This window comes from Orcinus orca, chromosome 3 (assembly GCF_937001465.1).
Source record: "Orcinus orca chromosome 3, mOrcOrc1.1, whole genome shotgun sequence".
NCBI lineage: Eukaryota > Metazoa > Chordata > Mammalia > Artiodactyla > Delphinidae > Orcinus > Orcinus orca.
The window spans coordinates 2,075,039-2,090,868 of record NC_064561.1 but is presented as its reverse complement, the minus strand read 5'-3'; the positions used below and the strand labels follow the sequence as shown (position 1 = coordinate 2,090,868).

At 61.1% G+C, this 15,830-nt stretch overlaps 1 protein-coding gene across 1 annotated transcript; it reads right to left on the bottom strand.

Annotated features, from left to right (window-relative positions):
- Positions 1 to 2,293: 2,293 nt before the first annotated feature.
- On the bottom strand, positions 2,294 to 15,404 carry CACTIN (cactin, spliceosome C complex subunit). Its single transcript, XM_004286326.4, has 10 exons — positions 15,072 to 15,404; positions 12,260 to 12,743; positions 9,527 to 9,622; positions 8,923 to 9,068; positions 7,980 to 8,142; positions 7,779 to 7,893; positions 4,434 to 4,626; positions 3,800 to 3,922; positions 3,429 to 3,709; positions 2,294 to 2,928 (listed from the first exon to the last, which is right to left on the bottom strand). Exons 1-10 carry the CDS (start codon positions 15,242 to 15,244, stop codon positions 2,438 to 2,440), a joined length of 2,265 nt encoding a protein of 754 aa, XP_004286374.1. The 5' UTR covers positions 15,245 to 15,404; the 3' UTR covers positions 2,294 to 2,437.
- Positions 15,405 to 15,830: the final 426 nt, after the last annotated feature.

The window sequence follows — 15,830 nt, the reverse complement described above, 5'->3', positions numbered from 1 at the left end:
CCTCCTCCAGGGAGCCTTCAGTGTCCCTTCTGGGGCCCCCCAGACTCAGTGCCTCCCCTGCCCTACCCTGACTCCTTGCCTGGAGGGCGACTGAGCCCCGCTCTCCTCCCTCTGGGCGGGGGCTCCTGGCTAAACACGTGCCCAGCGAGTCGGGGTCACAGCCACCTTGTTCCCCCTGCTCAGAGCCACCACCTCCCTTGGGTAGACTCCCTGCCTGGATTGCAGGAGGGGCGTAAGGAGGAACCAGGATGCTGGGGCTGGGAGGACTCCTCGGGGGGCAGGTGGGGAAACAGGCTGGGAATGGGAGGTTGGAGAAACTCGGGTTCTAACCCTGACTGCTGCTTTCTAGGCTTGAAAACATGTGCCTCTGTGAGCCTGTTTCCCCAAATGGACACAAGCGCTGTCATGCAGGGCTGGCGTGAGGTCCACAAAACACAGGCTAAAGGCCAGGCTATTGCAGCCACACAGAGCCTGTGCTCTGAGAACAGAACAAGGCCCGACCCATCTGGTGACCAAGCACCCTGCTAGGCGCGAAAGTGCCTCCCTGCTCTGCCCCCGACTCAACCCTGCTCCCTGCTCCCGGGGCCTGTCCCACACTTGATGACAGTGGAGCAGGCCAGGGATTAATTGGTAGCGGCTGCCCAGAGGATTCTAAGATTGCTCTGGCAATCAGCAATTGATTACTAATGTCTGTGGAGGGTTCCAAAGGGGATGGATATGGTCTGTGTTCTGCTCTAAAGGGTAGTCTTCATTCTGGACCAGGCTGGCTGGGTGGGACAGGGTCTGCAGTGGGGATTGGGCGTCCCATGACCAGATGCACTTCCCTGCCGAGTCCCCAAGCCCTGCTGTCTAGAACATGTTTACGGATGTATGAGCATGTGTGGGGTGGGGCAGGGCAGTGGAGGCCAGAGCTGAGCCAGAGGCTCCTGGGACATTGTTAAGTCGGGGTTGGTAGATGACCAGTGGCCTGGGGAGTGTCAGCCTCAGCGCTGGGGACACAGGGGCAGATTACTCTCTGTGGGGGGCCATCGTGGGCCCTGTGAGGTGTGGAACAGCATCCCTGGCCCCCACGCCGCGATGTCAGGAGCCCCCCAGATCATGACCAGCACAGATGTCCCCAGACGCCAATGAGCATCGTCCCCTGGCCTAGGTGAGCTGCTGCGCACCTCCTGGAGCGTTCAGAAGTACAGCCTCCTTCTGGGAGCTGAGGACGGGGGTGGGGGACAAAGCGGGAGGAAGCCCTCAGACTGCGAGGGGCTCCCTGAGGAACTGTCACTGACTATCTTTAGGTGTGGTGGTGGTTTTCAAAAGGTCTTCTTGGCTGTTTAGTGCCTTAGTTGTGACAGATGTGCTGTGGTTACGTAAGGCGTTAACAATGGGGACAGCTGAGTGTGGGGTGCGGGAACACTAGACTATCTCTGCGGCATTTCTGAAAACCTAAACTTATTCTAAAATAAAATGTTTATTGAAAAGAAACATGCAATCTCACAAGTAGACCAATTAAATGAAAATAAACAAGATTCCCCCCCACCCCCCCACCTAAAAAAATCATTTTAGAGAAACAGCCTGAAACAGAAATGTTTCCAGATGAAATAGGGTATTTGGGCGAGGCTGTCTGAGGAGCTGGCAGCGGCCCTTCAGGCTTCTGACCACTTGAGGTTGGAAATGTCTCCGTAAGAAAACGCTAAAAGCAATCTGTTTCTGGGGTGGGCCCGCCTGGGGCACCGTTGACAGTCTATGACTGGGTGAGTGATCGTACCTGCCAGGCCCTTGACTGCCCGTGTCTGAGACTTGCCAACAAGGAGGGCAGCCCTGTGGTGGCTGGGAAGTGGCTCTAGGAGCGCAGCCTTGAGGGACGCGCAGAGGCCCAGAGGCCCGATGGGGTGCCACGGCCGCACCCTGGGGGCTCCTGTGCTCGGTGGCTGTGGAAGGATGTTCCCAGACCTGATGGCGGGCGGTGACGCATCCTCCGTGCCCACCGGGCGGAGGCTGACCCCAGCCAGCACCAGGGGCGAGCTGGGGGACCACAGACGTCCCCGGATGGCCTCTCCGGGAACATGCACTCAAGGGCCTGGAGCCTGGGTCCTGAAGCCGCTGGCCATGTCCAGGGGCTGAGCAACGCCCTGCAAGCCCCCCAGAGCCCCGGTGATGCAGGGCCTGTTTCTTGGGTGGGGCTCAGCGTCAATCCAAGGACTGAGGTCTGGAGACGCCTGCTTGGTTCCCTGGGCTCTGAAAATCCCATCAGCAGCCCCTCCTGTGCGTCAATGCCCCAGGCCCGCCTGGTGGTGGGTCTCCTCAGCTCTCTGAGGCAGGCTCCGCAGCGACTCCTGTTCACACCAGGAAGTGAGGCCCCGCAAGGAGGAGGCCCAGCCAGGGGAGGCTGCTGGCTTCCCACACCCCTGGTCAGTTCGCAGGGGTCCGGGAGGGGGCCCGCCGGTCACCGGCGGTAGCGGTAGCGCTTGAAGTGGAACCAGAGCTGGAAGATGCCGTTGGCGAACTGGCAGCGGAAGCCGTGGCGGTGCGAGTACTCCCACTCGCGGTTGACGATCTTGAAGGCGATGTCCTCGTAGGGCGGCCCGGCGTGGAAGCGGAGCGTGGCGAAATCCTTGTTGTCGGCGCAGGCCTCCAGGAAGTACTCGGGCGTGGAGCGCTTGTCGATGAGGTCGGGGTAGAAGATGTTGAACTTGTAGCCCTGCACGATCTTGGGCGGCGGGTTGTCGAAGTCGTAGTGCGTCTGGTTGTACTTGTTCCACTCGAAGCCCGTGTGCACGCGGTTGAAGAAGCGCGGCTTGCGCGGCCGGTACTTGTCCGCCCACAGATAGGCCTTGCCCGTCAGCGGCATCTCCACGCTGAACTGCGCCTCGTCCTGGCCCATGCCCTCCTTAGCGCGTCGGAAGAAGATGTCCTCCGCGCTCTCGGTGGCGTCGCCTGCGGGCGGGGCGCGTTAACCGGGACCCCGGCACCGCAGCCTCCCTTTCCCGGTCACATGCCCCGACCCGGGCCCGCCTGCCCGGTGCCCCCCGCCCTCCCGGGTGGGCACCAAACACCACGTGTCCCCTGCCGGGTTGGCCGAAGAGCCTGGTGGTCAGAAGCCCGCAGTGGGACCCCCGGACCGGGGCCTTTCCGAGGCCGTTTCTCCACTGTTCCGGGACGATGGCTGCCCAGGAAGGCCAAGGCCCGGGCAAGCAGGCAGTATAAGGAGCTCAGAGCAGAGCTGGGCACGGGAAGTAAAGACCACCACCCCTGTGTCCTTGGGACCAGCCAGCCGGTCACGCCCAGAACGAACAAACGAGCGAGCGAGCAGGTGAATGAACGGACACTCTCAAGAGAGTAGGCGGCGGAGCGCGGAGCAGGATCGAGAGCGGGTTCACCACCAACACCCCCTTCACCAAGGGGAGGCTCCGCCCCCTGCTGGCCCCGCCCCGCACCTGTGACCTGGAGCTGCTGCCTGGACAGCTGCAGGCGCTGCAGGTCCTCGTCCGGCTCCAGCACGTGGGCGTCCAGCGGCAGCTCGTGGGCCGTGAGCAGCCGCGGGCTGTACTTGCCGGCGTCGTAGTCGTCCAGGCTCTGTTGGATCAGATCCTCCTCCATGAGCACCGCCTCCCCGTCCGCCTCGGCCTCCGCCGGTGCGGCGGCTTCCGCCTCGGGCTCAGTAGCGCCACCCTCCGAGGGCCCGGGCGGGGTGGGGGCCGGGTCCTCAGTCTCCAGGCTGCGAGAGAGGGCTGGACTGAGCGGGGCGGGCAGTGGGCGGGGCTTCTAGTCCCGCCGCCCGGCAGGGGACGTCCAGAGCCAGGCCTACCTGTGGCCCGGAGACTGCGGCTCCTGCTTGAGGATGGGGAACAGGGGCTCGCTCTCCACCCCCTGCTCCTGCTTCAGCTTGTACAGCTTCTGCCGCAGCACGTCCTGGTGCCGCTCGCGGAGCCTGGAACGCAGGCCGGGTGGTCACCCTGACACTCCAAGGGGGAAGGCCCCCCCCAAGGACTTCTCATGACCCCCCCATTTTGCTGCAAGGACCCGGAGTTTGAGGGCAGCAAGTGGCCACGACACAGGCGGACACCGGGAGGGGGCAGGTCCCTGTACTGGGGTGTTCACATGCAGGCGTGACCTAAGGGCCAAGCTGGGCTGGAAAAGGATGGGGGACAGGCGAGGAAGAGGATAAATTTAGAAGCGACTGCACTTAGCGGCAGACAGGGGCCGTGTTTACATGACAGCGCCAAGCACGAGGAGGATTCATACACAGAGGGTATGGGGCCTGTGGAAGGCGGGGGACAGCAGCCTTGAGGGCTTCCTGGGATGTCCGCTGACCCGGGGAAAACAAAGACCAGGTGCTAAGTAGAGGCCGGAAGGAAGGCGGGCAGGCTGCTGGGGGCTGGGCGGGGGCCTTCCAGCTGGGGCCCCAGCTTGTGGCTCCCAGGGAGGCCCCACCAGCTCACCTGGCACGGGCCATGTGGGCACGCAGCTGCTGCAGCAGGCTCTCCCAGTAGCCCATGTCTAGGTTGGGGCCCCCGGCCCGTATCTTGCCCTCGATGCCCTGGAAGATGACCTGCAGCTGGCTGTACGTCTTCCCCTTGAAGACCGACTGCACGTCGGAACTGACCGAGGCGTTGACCCCCTCTCGCCGCTCACCTGCAGTGGGGTGAGGGCTGCTCGGCATGGGGCTGGGCCCAGGTCCTAACCCTCTAGACTGAGAGGCCCCTGAGGGTGAGGCCAATGCTGCCTGACGCCAGCTCTCCCTCACAATGGCTGGCTTCCTTGTTTGTGGCTCATCAGACAGCACGCTGTGCCCTTCCGACCCCTGCCCTGCCCCAAGGCCCCTGCACATGTGGTGGGTGCTTCCCACCAGCAATAAGTTCTTCCACATCGAGTCCGCCTCCTAGATCCCAGCCATGCTCAGTCCTCAGCGAGAGCATCCTTTCTACTGGGAAGCCTTTGTCAACTACCAGACTGCTCCCTTGGCCTGGATGCCTGATTCCCGGCTTTCCAAGGGCAGGGAGCTCCGTACGCAGCTGCTGGGTGAACGTGGGGGCACGCAACCGGCTCGTGTTCCCTGCTCCAAAGCCGGCTTCTCCAAGCCCAGATGATCAGACAGGGTCAAGAAACCGAGTCCCCTCCAGCCAACCAACCTGGGACCCTGGAATCAGCACCTGGGCTCCCAAGCAGCCCTGGCCTCAGCGGCAGACCCACAGGGCCGGCAGCCCGGCCTCGGTCTGTAGCAGGTGCAGACACATCACGGGACCAAAACCCAATTCGGCGACACCCTTCACACCCGGCCAAGCAGAGCTGCATCCTGCACAGACCTCAAACAGAAGCCAGGCCTCTGCTCGCTCAGACAGACGGAGCCACCGGTGCTAACTTACAACCCAAACAGACAGCCCCAGTGGGCGCCGCTCCCACAGAAGCCCCGGGTGCTGAGCCACTGCTTAAAGGAAGCCAGGTCCTGGGTTTGGATGCCACCCAAGGGTCCACCAACAGGCCTGGCTGGAGAGTGCCGGCTGAGTGCCCTCTGGGACACCATTTCAGGAGGGGGGGGTGGCACCGTTTGGGTGGGGGGAAGGCTTCTCCTCAGAGATGCTCCCTGGGAGGACCCACAGGGATTGTAACGGGACCCACTTCCTACTGCACGCTCTACTGTACAGTTAGGATTTCCCAGCTGCAAAGAGAAGAAAAGGAGGAGGGGGGGAAAGAAAGAAAAGGGGAAAAGGGAAAGGAAAGGGAAGGGCCAACTTAATTTAAAATGAAGGCCGCCTCTGAGGGGCTCCAGGAGTGGTGGAGACAAGAAGTTCCCCCTCTTCTCTCACAAATCAGGCCAAAAGAAGACAAACACTAACACTCTCTTTGAGGACACCTGGGACCCTGACCGTAACACGCGAGAAGGGAAAGGGGACAGAGGGGTGACTGACGTGGCAGGGAGGGGGAGAGGGAAGGGAAGTGCCACAGGAGGGACCGTGGGCAAGGCATGCGGGGAGCCCTGGAAACGGAAGGGACCCAGCACAACGTCCCCCTGCCCCGCGGCCACCAGCCAAGGGGAGAGAAGACATTTCCTGACACGTGGGACGCCAACAATTTCCTGCCTCTCTCTACAAGTTACTGGAGGATGCGAGGGCACAAACCACAGGAAAGAGAGATGTGGGGTCCCAGAAAGGGGCTCCTCCTCTGGGGCGAGTGCAGGAAGCTGCAGGAGGGTGGCAGCAGACAACCCACCCGCGGTGGAAGAGGGAGTGGGGAGAAAGGGCCCAGGGACGGGGCAGGGGGCCTGATGGGAGCCTCCCAGGTGTCTGACCCCCTGGGGAAGGTGGGGTCGGTGGTGCAGAATCCCCCACCCACGGTCCTTGCGCTGAGGCGCTGGCATCCTAAGAGCGGGCGCTGTTTTGAATGCTTGACGACCATGTACTCACTCCTCTTCACGCAATCCTCCCGGAGGTGTTTTCTCAACCCCGTGCGATGCAAGGAACAACCAAGCTCTGGGGAGGTCACCGATCGGCCCCAGGTGGCCAAGCTGCTGGGCGGCCCGGGTGTGCACCCAGAGCCACACCTGTAACTGTCATTCTGTCCAAGGGCCCTGCAGCACCCTCCCAACCAGCACCACTGCCACCAAAGCAGATGTTTCTGGACATGCATTTATTTTTTGTCATTGTCGTTGTTGTTTTTGGCCGTGCCACGTGGCTTGCGGGATCTTAGTTCCCCGACCAGGGATTGAACCTGGGCCCTCGGCAGTGAAAACACAGAGTCCTAACCACTGGACTTCCAGGGAATTCCCCTGGACACCCATTTCTGATAGCAAAGAGTCCTTTCCTTTCTCTGGAAATTACTACAAGATGTGCCCCGCTACGGGAGAAATAAAACTCCACTTACAAAGATAAAGGATGCTCCTCCTTTTCCTAAGAGGAAGGAAACCTCCCCGACCACCCCCAACTGAGCAGAGAACAGCACTTACACAGGCTCAGGAAAGGGAGGGCATTCGGCCTCAGCCACCATGGGTGGGCACTGACATGGAGCTGAGAGCTAGTGACACAGGCTCAAGGCCCCCAAGAGCTAGATGTCATTAAAGCCGGTGGCTTCAGGGGGGCGGGAGGGGTGGGACTGCAGTGGTTGCCAACGAGCTTTTAGAACAGTGCCTCTCAACTGGAGTTGGATCTGCCTCCCGCCAGGGGGACACTGGGCCATGTCAGGGGACATCTGTGGTTGTCACGACCAGGGGCTCCTGCCACTGAGTGGGTGGGGCAGGGAGGCTGCTCCACACCCCACAGGGCCCAGGACGGCCCCACAGAGAACGGTCTGGGCCCAAATGTCAGCAGTGTTGGGAAGAGAGACCATGCTTTAGAGCTTGTCTCCCTTGCAATTATGTGCAGGCAATCATTCTGAGGAAAAGAAAAGTTGATTAAAGAAGCACACCACGCTGCACGGGTTCCCGCCAAGTGCAGTCAGGTCCTGTTCTCAAACGGACAAAGCCTCTGGCGAAAACTTGAAACCCAAACAGAAAACCCGCAGACGCCGCTCCCGGGGAAGCCCAGCGCTAAGCAGCTGTTTAAAGGAAGCCACTGGTGCTGCTTGGGTGAGCCCGCACGCCAGCGGGAGAGCGCCTCGCTCAGGACCCGCTGCCCCCACTGCCCAGTGCTGCCCCCTGGTGGCTCGCAGACAGGCCCTGGCAGGGAGACCCCCAGAGAGGAAGCCGAGGCCTCTTCTGTGGAGCCACCCGGCCCAAGCGGCTCCCACCAGACCCAGAGGTGCCTCCCCGAGGGCACATCCCGGTGTGTCTCCGGTGGCCCGGCCCGCATTACCTGGCCCCTTGCCCGAGGCCTCCAGCTTGCGAAGCTTGGCGATCTCATCCTCCGTGATGATGGTCATGTCCCGCCAGAAGTCCGCGTTCTTGCCCTGCTCGAGCTCCATGTACACCTGGAGGCGGAGGTGCAGACGGTGGGTGAAGGCACGCCCGGGGCTGGGGTGGCAGCAGCAGTGCCAGGCGCACAGCAGGGCCGTACCTGGATGTCCTCCAGCAGGTCTTCCATGTCGGCCACCGTGAGGCCGTTGAGGAAGGTGTAGGGCTCGTGCATCTCCACAGCCAGGTCGTCGTCCTCAGCGCTGATGTACTTGGCCAGGAGGTCGATGGGCTTGGCCCGCCCGTCCCGGATGCGGATCTTGGAGCTGCCGGGGAGCGGGGGGCAGTGTCAAAGCCGGGGTTGTGTCCACCCTCCTAAAGACCTCGCCCGCAGGGGTTGACTGGAGCCAGGGGAGGAGCCCGGCCTGCTGTGGGTGGTGGTCAGGGAAGGCTTCCTGGAAGAGGAGGCGTCAGGCAGAGGAGCAAGACAGGTCAGCTGGAAGGCACAGGCCCTGAAAGGGGCAGAGACGGGAGCAAGGGGTCTGAAGAGCAGCGGGTGGGCGGGGACACAGGGTCAGAGAGGCCCACCCGGGGTGAAAGATCTGGAGCCTCAGTGCTGTGTGTGGGAAAACGCATCAGAGGCTGACCCTGGTCCGACCCCAGGGAGCCCTGGGACCAGGCAGGTCTGAGCCCCTGGGGGCTGGCGCGGCTGGTGAGCAGCAAGGTGAGAAGGGGGCCGGGCCTGGAGCTCACACACCCCGTGTGAGCTCGGGCAACTCTCGACACCCCAGGAGCCTCACTTGTCTTGACTCTAGACGAGGCTGCTGAGTGAACCACCCCGTGGCCTGGGGATGGCGGGGCACCCGGCACCCTCTGCTCCGCAGTACATTCGTGTGACCCCTTGGCACCCGGCCCCTGGGGAGACAGGCGCGATGAAGGAAGCGACGGAAAGCAGCGCCCGAAAGAGGGTCAGGAGGGATCCCGAGGAGGAGGAGGTGGTGGAAAGCCGAGGGCCCAGGGGCAACGCGGGGGGGTGGTGCGGCACGCTCCCTGCACCCGGGGGCGGAGGCGGGCGGAGGGCGGCGGGCGGAGGGTGGCGCACGCACCGCAGCTTCGCCTGCTGCAGGTGGAAGTGGTCCTCCTGCTCCTCCCACGTCTTGAAGTGCTCCGCCTCCTTCTCGCGCTGCAGCAGCTCCAGCTCCTGCTCCCGCATGGCCTTCTCCCGCTCGCGCTCCAGCCGCAGCTGCTTTACCTGCGGGCACACGAGGACATGAGCGGCCAGTGTATGATGGGGGTCTTGTGGGTCTGCCTTCATCCTGTCAGGCTGGGGGGCTCCCTAGGGGCGGGTGGGACCACACCCATGGCCCGGCCCCGGATACAGGAATCGGTCCGGGGACGCCTGAAACGCTGGACACACCCTGTGGCAGAAGGAGCCCTCCTTTTGCTAGAGACACAGCAGCCTTCAGCAGCCAGGGCCACTTTGGCCACCCAGCAGGGAGCGTCTTAGAATAAATCCCAGAGGCCAGCAGAGCCGAGCTGGAGGGAAACAGCTCTCTGGAGTCACTGCCCGAGCCCCTGGATCCAGCCGTGCCTGAAGCCAATGTCCCCTGGACTCTCCACGTAAGCCAATCAGGTCCCCCTTGACGTAAGCCAGGGTGAGCCAGCCTGGGAGCCCTCAGGAGGGAAGGAGGGTGGCCCGGGGCGCCCCACCTTCTGCAGCTCCAGCCGGTTGTCCTCCTGGATCCTCTTGTTCCGCTCCTTCAGCTCCTTCTCCTCCAGGTGGCTGATCCCCTTCTTCTCCAGGGCCTGGAAGGGCCAACGACACGCCCGCTGAGCAGCGATGCCCCCTCCTGCCGCCCGTCCCAGGACCCCCTGCTGCTCTACGAGGCGGGCATCCACCAGACCGAAGCACCCGCTCTGCCGATGAGGAGCACGAGGCTGAGGGAGAAGTGACCTGCCCGCGGCCACACCCCGACTTCCAGCGGAAGACGCGGCCCCCCGTTCGCCTGCAGAATCGGTTCAGTACACTCCAGCATCGTGGGGCGCCCTCTGCCCCGAGCCGTGTGCTGAGACACAGGGAGAGGCAGCCCCACCCCTGCAGAACGCGACCATGTCACACACGGGACAGTCTTACTTGGGGCTGCTGACTCTTGTTTTACACGCAAGCCTGGCTGCACCGGCTGGGTGGTGTCCGGCTCTCAGCAGCTCAGACCCCCAGCAGCCACGCGGAGGGGCAGAACCAACGGCTGAGCGAGAGGGGGACTCTGAAAGCACACTCGCTGGGGTCCTGGCTCACGGACCCCTCGGGGCACCCCGAGCACGGAGAGCGGCTCCTCCCTGTCTGTGCCCTCACCTGATGGAGGGGCCCGGGCACAGGCTCCCGGAGACTCCCCGCTCCTCCCAAGTCATCTCACAACTGTTGTGGGTGGCACGTGCCAAGACCCGTGCCTCCTGTCACCTCCGCCGGCTCCGAGGGTCGTTCCAGGAGCCCCTGTGCACAGAAAAGCGTGCCCCCAGGGTGACACGGCGTGGCACGGCCCGGGGCCACCGCCACACAGTGACAATGACCGCACTTTGTCTCTACGGCCACACACAACAGCCGCAGAGGGCCTGGACGGGGAGAGCCCGCACTCAGACACTGAGCCCTCGACCAATGCCCAGCCCGGAGAGGCATGTTCGTGGCCAACACCATGCCTGCCCACTCTGCCAGCCCAGCGCCCCGAGGACACCGGGACAAGATGCGTGACACCGCTCACACAGTTGGGCCGTCTAGTGCCCTCCCCCGACTACAGAGGCCTCAGAGGCTGGGCCGGGGCTTCTCAGACGCCCCGAGGCCCGCTCACCCATTCGACATTTACTGAGGGCCGACTGCGTGCCAGCGCCTGGGACAGAGCCTGCCCCGTTGAGCTCACAGTCCACAGGAATTACACGCCATAAAGTGGGACATGTGTTTAGATGTCACCTTTGCAACGAGACCTCTCTGGACCCGTGCGTTTCAACTGCAGCCTCCTCGCCCACCCCCGCCTGCCTTCGTTCCTTCCTCTGCGGACTCAGCTAAATGAGTTATTTACAGCCAGCCTCCCCTGAGACTGATGGCCGCACAAGGACAGGCGTCTCTCTCTGTCGCTCACTGATGCATGTGCAGGGCCCACACGGTACCCAGCACCCGGCAGGCGCATGATTCACGTCTATTAGTAAAGCACTAGGAAGGGAGAAGCAGTGCCTTGATAAAGGACGCAGGGGACCTGGGGGACCAAGGGGGCCAGGGAGGCCTCTCAGAAGAGGGACACATCAGCTGAGATCTGAAGGTTGAGGAAGAAACAGCCATGGGGAGGGCTCGGGAGTGCTCCAGGTAGAGGAATGGTGAGTGCAAAGGCCCTGAGGTGCTGTGAGCTCAGAGTGTATGTAGACAGCGGTAGATATGGTGGCTTCTGCCTGTGTCCACCAGCTCTCACCCTCCCCACAGCTGTGTCGGGTCGAATTTGTCCTCCACATAGGTATGTCCACGTCCCAACCCGGGAATCCAGGAACATGACCTTATTTGGAAAAAGGGTCTCTGTGGATGTGATTAGTTGATGTTGTGCCGGACTAGGCTGGGCCTTAGTCCAGTGACTGGTGTCCTTATAAGATGAGGGAACTCTGGACTCAGAGACACAGAGAGGAGAACATCATGTGAGGACACAGACACTGAGGGAAGACAGCCACGTGACGACAGAAGCAGAGACTGGAGTGATGCAGCTACAAGCCAAGGGTGGCGAGCAGCCACCAGAAGCTGGAAGAGGCGAGAAAGGATCCTCCCCAGAACCTCCAGAGGGAACGTGGCTCTGCTGACACCTTGACTTTGTACTTCTGGGCTCCAGGACTGCGAGGGAAATTGTGTTGCTTTACTCCAAGTGCCCAAGGCCCCGGCCGGTGGGTAAGGGATTGGTGTGTAGTTTTGTGGGTTTTTTTAGTCTTTTATTTATCTGTTTTGGCCGCACCGCGCAGAATGCGGGATCTTAGTTCCCAGACCAGAGGTCAAACCCACGCCCCCTGCAGTGGAAGCACAGAGTCTTAACCACTGGACCGCAGGAGAAGTCCTGGTGTGTAGTGTTCATCTCAAGGATGAGGTGACAGCTCTGAGGTGAAATCCCACCCTGGGCATGTGACGCTGAGAAGCTGTCTTGAGGTTAGGCTGGTTCTGTGGGCAGAGTGCCTGAGACTGTACACCGCACGAGACAGCGTGGGAAAAGCTGGCGGAGCCAGTGTGTGCACACGTGTGGGTAAAAATACATTCTCGATGGGCAGGTACGACCTGGGCACGTGTGCTGAGAATGCTAAGCAACGTCTTTGAAAATAAGTTGTAAACAGTTCATGAAGCAAAAAGCGGCAGAAGCACAGGAAGACCTGGCGAGCAACACAAGCAGAAGTAAGGGCTGTGGCCGGTGGCCACCTCGGGCTCACCTTGTTCCAGATGAAGGTGCCCAGCAGGTTGTTGTCCCCGAAGGGGTTGTCGGTGTTGGTGTAGCCCATGTACTCCTCGCCCCAGCCCATCTTCTCGCGCTGCTTCCTCTCCTTGGCCTCCTTCTTGGCCAGCCGCCGCGCCCGCTTCTCCTCGGGCGTCTCGAAGGCCTTCATCAACTCCTCCTGCTGCTTCCGCTCCTCGCGCAGGCGCAGCCGCTCCTGCAGGCTCTGCCGCTGGCTCAGGACCGCCGCCGCCCGAGGGCTCTGGGAGTGGCCCGGGGACGCGGAGCTGGATGCGGAGGAGCTGGGGGACCAGCAGTGTGGCCGCTGCTGCCACTGGCGGGCCCATCGGCCCCGCTGCCGCTGCCGCTCGTCACCCGAGTCGGACTGAGAGGAGCGGTCCTGGGAGCGCCGGTGGGCTGGCGGGGGGCTCCGGCTCTGCCTGCCTCGCCGCTGCTGCCACTGCTTCTCATCCGAATCCAACCTGCGGAGGGAACCCGTGAAGCTCTGCTCGCTGCCTGCTGGCCAGCCATCCATCCCACCGCCCTTTACTGGGCGCCTGCTGGGTGCCAGGAGCTGTTCTGGGGAGACGGCAGTGACCAAAACGTTGATGGCCCCTCCCTGCACATCAACAAACACACAGTGTGACACTAGATGGTACCATGAGCTACCAAGACAGTGATGCAGCATTAGGGTGTGGAGAGGTCAGAGAGGATCTCTCTGAGGAAGTAACGCTGGAGGAAGTGGGGGAGGGAGCTAGGCGGACATCTGGAGAAACAGTGATCCAGGGAGAGGGCACAGCAAGAGCAAAGACCCTGGGGCAGGAATTTACTTGGCTTATTCAAGAAGCAGCAGGCAGGCCTGTGTGTCTGGAGCAGAGTGAGTGAGGGGGAGAGAGGGAGGAGGGGAAGGCAGGGAGGCAGGCTTGGGGCCAGATGGTGCAGGAGCTACAAGCGCTGTCCAAGGTGTCCAGGGAGGGCTTACAGGAGAAGATGGTGTTTATCTGGTCCTATAGGATGGGCAGTAGTGAACTGGAGTAAGACTGCAGGGAATACAGAGCCTTGGAAGGGCACTGCGAGCAGGGAAGGCAACATATGAATCCTGGGGATAGATTCTTTAATGTTGGGGGCCTCTGAGCAACTATCTGTCTTTAGTTTGCCAAATGCTCCACTTACTAAGTTCACGTCAAAGAATCTATATCATGAAAATCAATTATTTGATTTTCAAGTACGTAAATACAGACTGCAAATCGAATCAAATCTTCATAAATGACATTGACTCTAATTACATTTCTAGGGTGGCTGATTCTTGTGAATAACTAAAATCTTAGAAACCCCTAGCTGATAATAACAAGATTTACAACTACATGTGAACCAATACTAAAACATCAAGGCCAGGAGCTGAAACCAGAGTTAGCAAACTTTTTCTGTTAAGAGCCAGAGCGTCTATGGCACAACTACTCAACCCTGCAGTCACAGTGCAAAAGCAGCCACGGACAGTACATGAACAAATAGGCATACATTTGTTCAATAAAATTTTACTTCTGGACACCAAAACCTGAATTTCATATACCGGGTTGGCCAAAAAGTTTGTTTGGGTTTTTCTGTAACATCTTGTGGAAAAACCCGAATGAACTTTTCGGCCAACCCAAATAATTTTCACGTGTCATGAAATACTATTCTTTTGATTTTTTTTTTTTTCTCCTCACCGTTTAAGCATGTAAAAACTATGCTTGGTCCACAGGCTGCAGTTTGCCAAGCCCTGGTTTAAACCATCTCTTTACTATTCCCTCTGCTTATTTCTTCCTGGAATTCCTAGGTGACAATGATCTTATGAGACTCAAAAGGAAAAGCCACCTTCTCAAACCTAGAGGGTGATCAGCTATATCTGACAACAGTCACTCTGGCTATGGTGTGGAGAACAGGCTGGAGGGATGGGGGACAGCACACGCCTGGAGAAGCCCCGTGGAGATCCTGAGGGCACAGATGAGGAAATCTGGGGGACAGTGGGGCAGGTACTGGCCTGAGTGTCACAGTCAGTTATGGGCTGAGCCAGCACTAGGACGCAGGTCTGAGAGTCAGTCCCTATCACGGTGCTGGTTCCTTTGTGCTGGAGCAGACTCAAGCCAAGTCTGGCCAGGTGCCCCATCTCCAGAAGAAAAGGGCTGCGGGCTGAGGGGCGGCTGAGCACCACGTCTCAGGAGTCAGTTGAGTCCTGCCACCTGCCATCAACAGTTCTTCCCTCTCACACCCCACCTCCACTGGCAAGTGCTGTCACCTCTACTTCGGAAATCCCTCTCAAATCTCCCCATTTTCCCACTGTACCTCCCCACAGCCTCCCTCTCCTGAAGGCCATCATCATCTGTTGCCTGGACAGCTGCACTATCTTCCTCCTCCCTGGTGTCACTCCTGCCGACACGCTCAGTCCCTTCTCCACGCGAAAACCAGCAGGAGTTCTGCAAAGTAATCCAGACCACATCGCTCCCTGGTTCAAAATCCTCCACAGCTCCCTACTCCCCTCCAAATAACAGTCAAACCCTTCACCACGGTACACAAGACCGCACGATCTGGTCTCCCGCTTCCTCTCCGACCTCATCGACTCCCCTCCGCCTCGCTCACGGCGCCTCCTGCTGTACTTCCAACCACCAGGCGCCCTGCCTGGAACGCCTCTCGCTTTCCTTTCGCTGTCTGGTTAACCCCGACGTGATCAGACGTCCCCTTCTTCAGGAAGCCCTCCCTGACTAACTAGGGGGTCTCCCAGCTCCCCGAGGGCTGGAGCCGGACCCCCAGCGCGGCTCACACAGCGACCCTACCTGCGCTCCCGGCTCCTCCGCCTGCGCCGCCTCTCGTCGTCCCGGCGACGTCGGTTTCGCCGCCCATGGCTCCCGCTACAACTTCGGCTCCGACTCCGACTCCCACTCCGCCTCCGCTGCCTTCGGCCCCTGCGACCAGCCGACCGCGAGCGAGAGCGTGTATCGCGACCCATCGGCTGGGACGGTGGCGTCGGCGCGGACACAAATATCCGGGACCTGCGCCGGGGGCCTTCCTCGATCGCGGCGCGTGCCTGGCTGCCCCACCCACGCCTGAGCAGGGAGATAGGAACCCATCTCGCGGCTCATCCTTCGGGGATTCCGACCCTCCCATAACCTCCCCACCGTCCTCAAACGTGGCCTGCGTAATGAACTCCTGCCGGACTGTTGTCGCTGGGGCTGGGGATTCGTTCTTCAGGCAGTACTGGGGGCAGGCCCAGGTGGGTCCTCGAGCCTTAGGGAGCCAGAGGAGCAGTGGGCGGAGCAAGGACGAACCAGGAACTGTGAGGGGGCGGAGCTTGGGAGGCGGGACCAAGAAGCAGGTCCAGAGAGGAACTGGAGCCGGCGTGGGCGGGGCCTAGGAGGCGGGATCAAGAGAAGGCGGGGTCTCGGGGCGTAGCCAAGGGAGGCGTGTCCCGGGGGCGAGGTCTCGCGGCCTGTGGAGGCGGGGAAGCCTCACCGTAGGTGAGAGTTCAGGTTGCCCAAGGAGGTGAGGGGTGGGAGCTGGGACGGAGATGGAAAAGCCTTAGATGCTGGGCTGAC

What these genes read in the sequence shown, in the direction of transcription:
- CACTIN (XM_004286326.4), bottom strand. Translation starts at nt 15,244, where the DNA reads ATGGGTCGCGATACACGCTCTCGCTCGCGGTCGGCTGGTCGCAGGGGC. An exon ending in CTGCAGCAGGCGAAGCTGCG is followed by an intron (nt 8,143 to 8,922) that starts GTGCGTGCGCCA and finishes GCTCCCCGGCAG; the next exon opens with CTCCAAGATCCGCATCCGGG. An exon ending in ACCTGCTGGAGGACATCCAG is followed by an intron (nt 7,894 to 7,979) that starts GTACGGCCCTGC and finishes CTCCGCCTCCAG; the next exon opens with GTGTACATGGAGCTCGAGCA.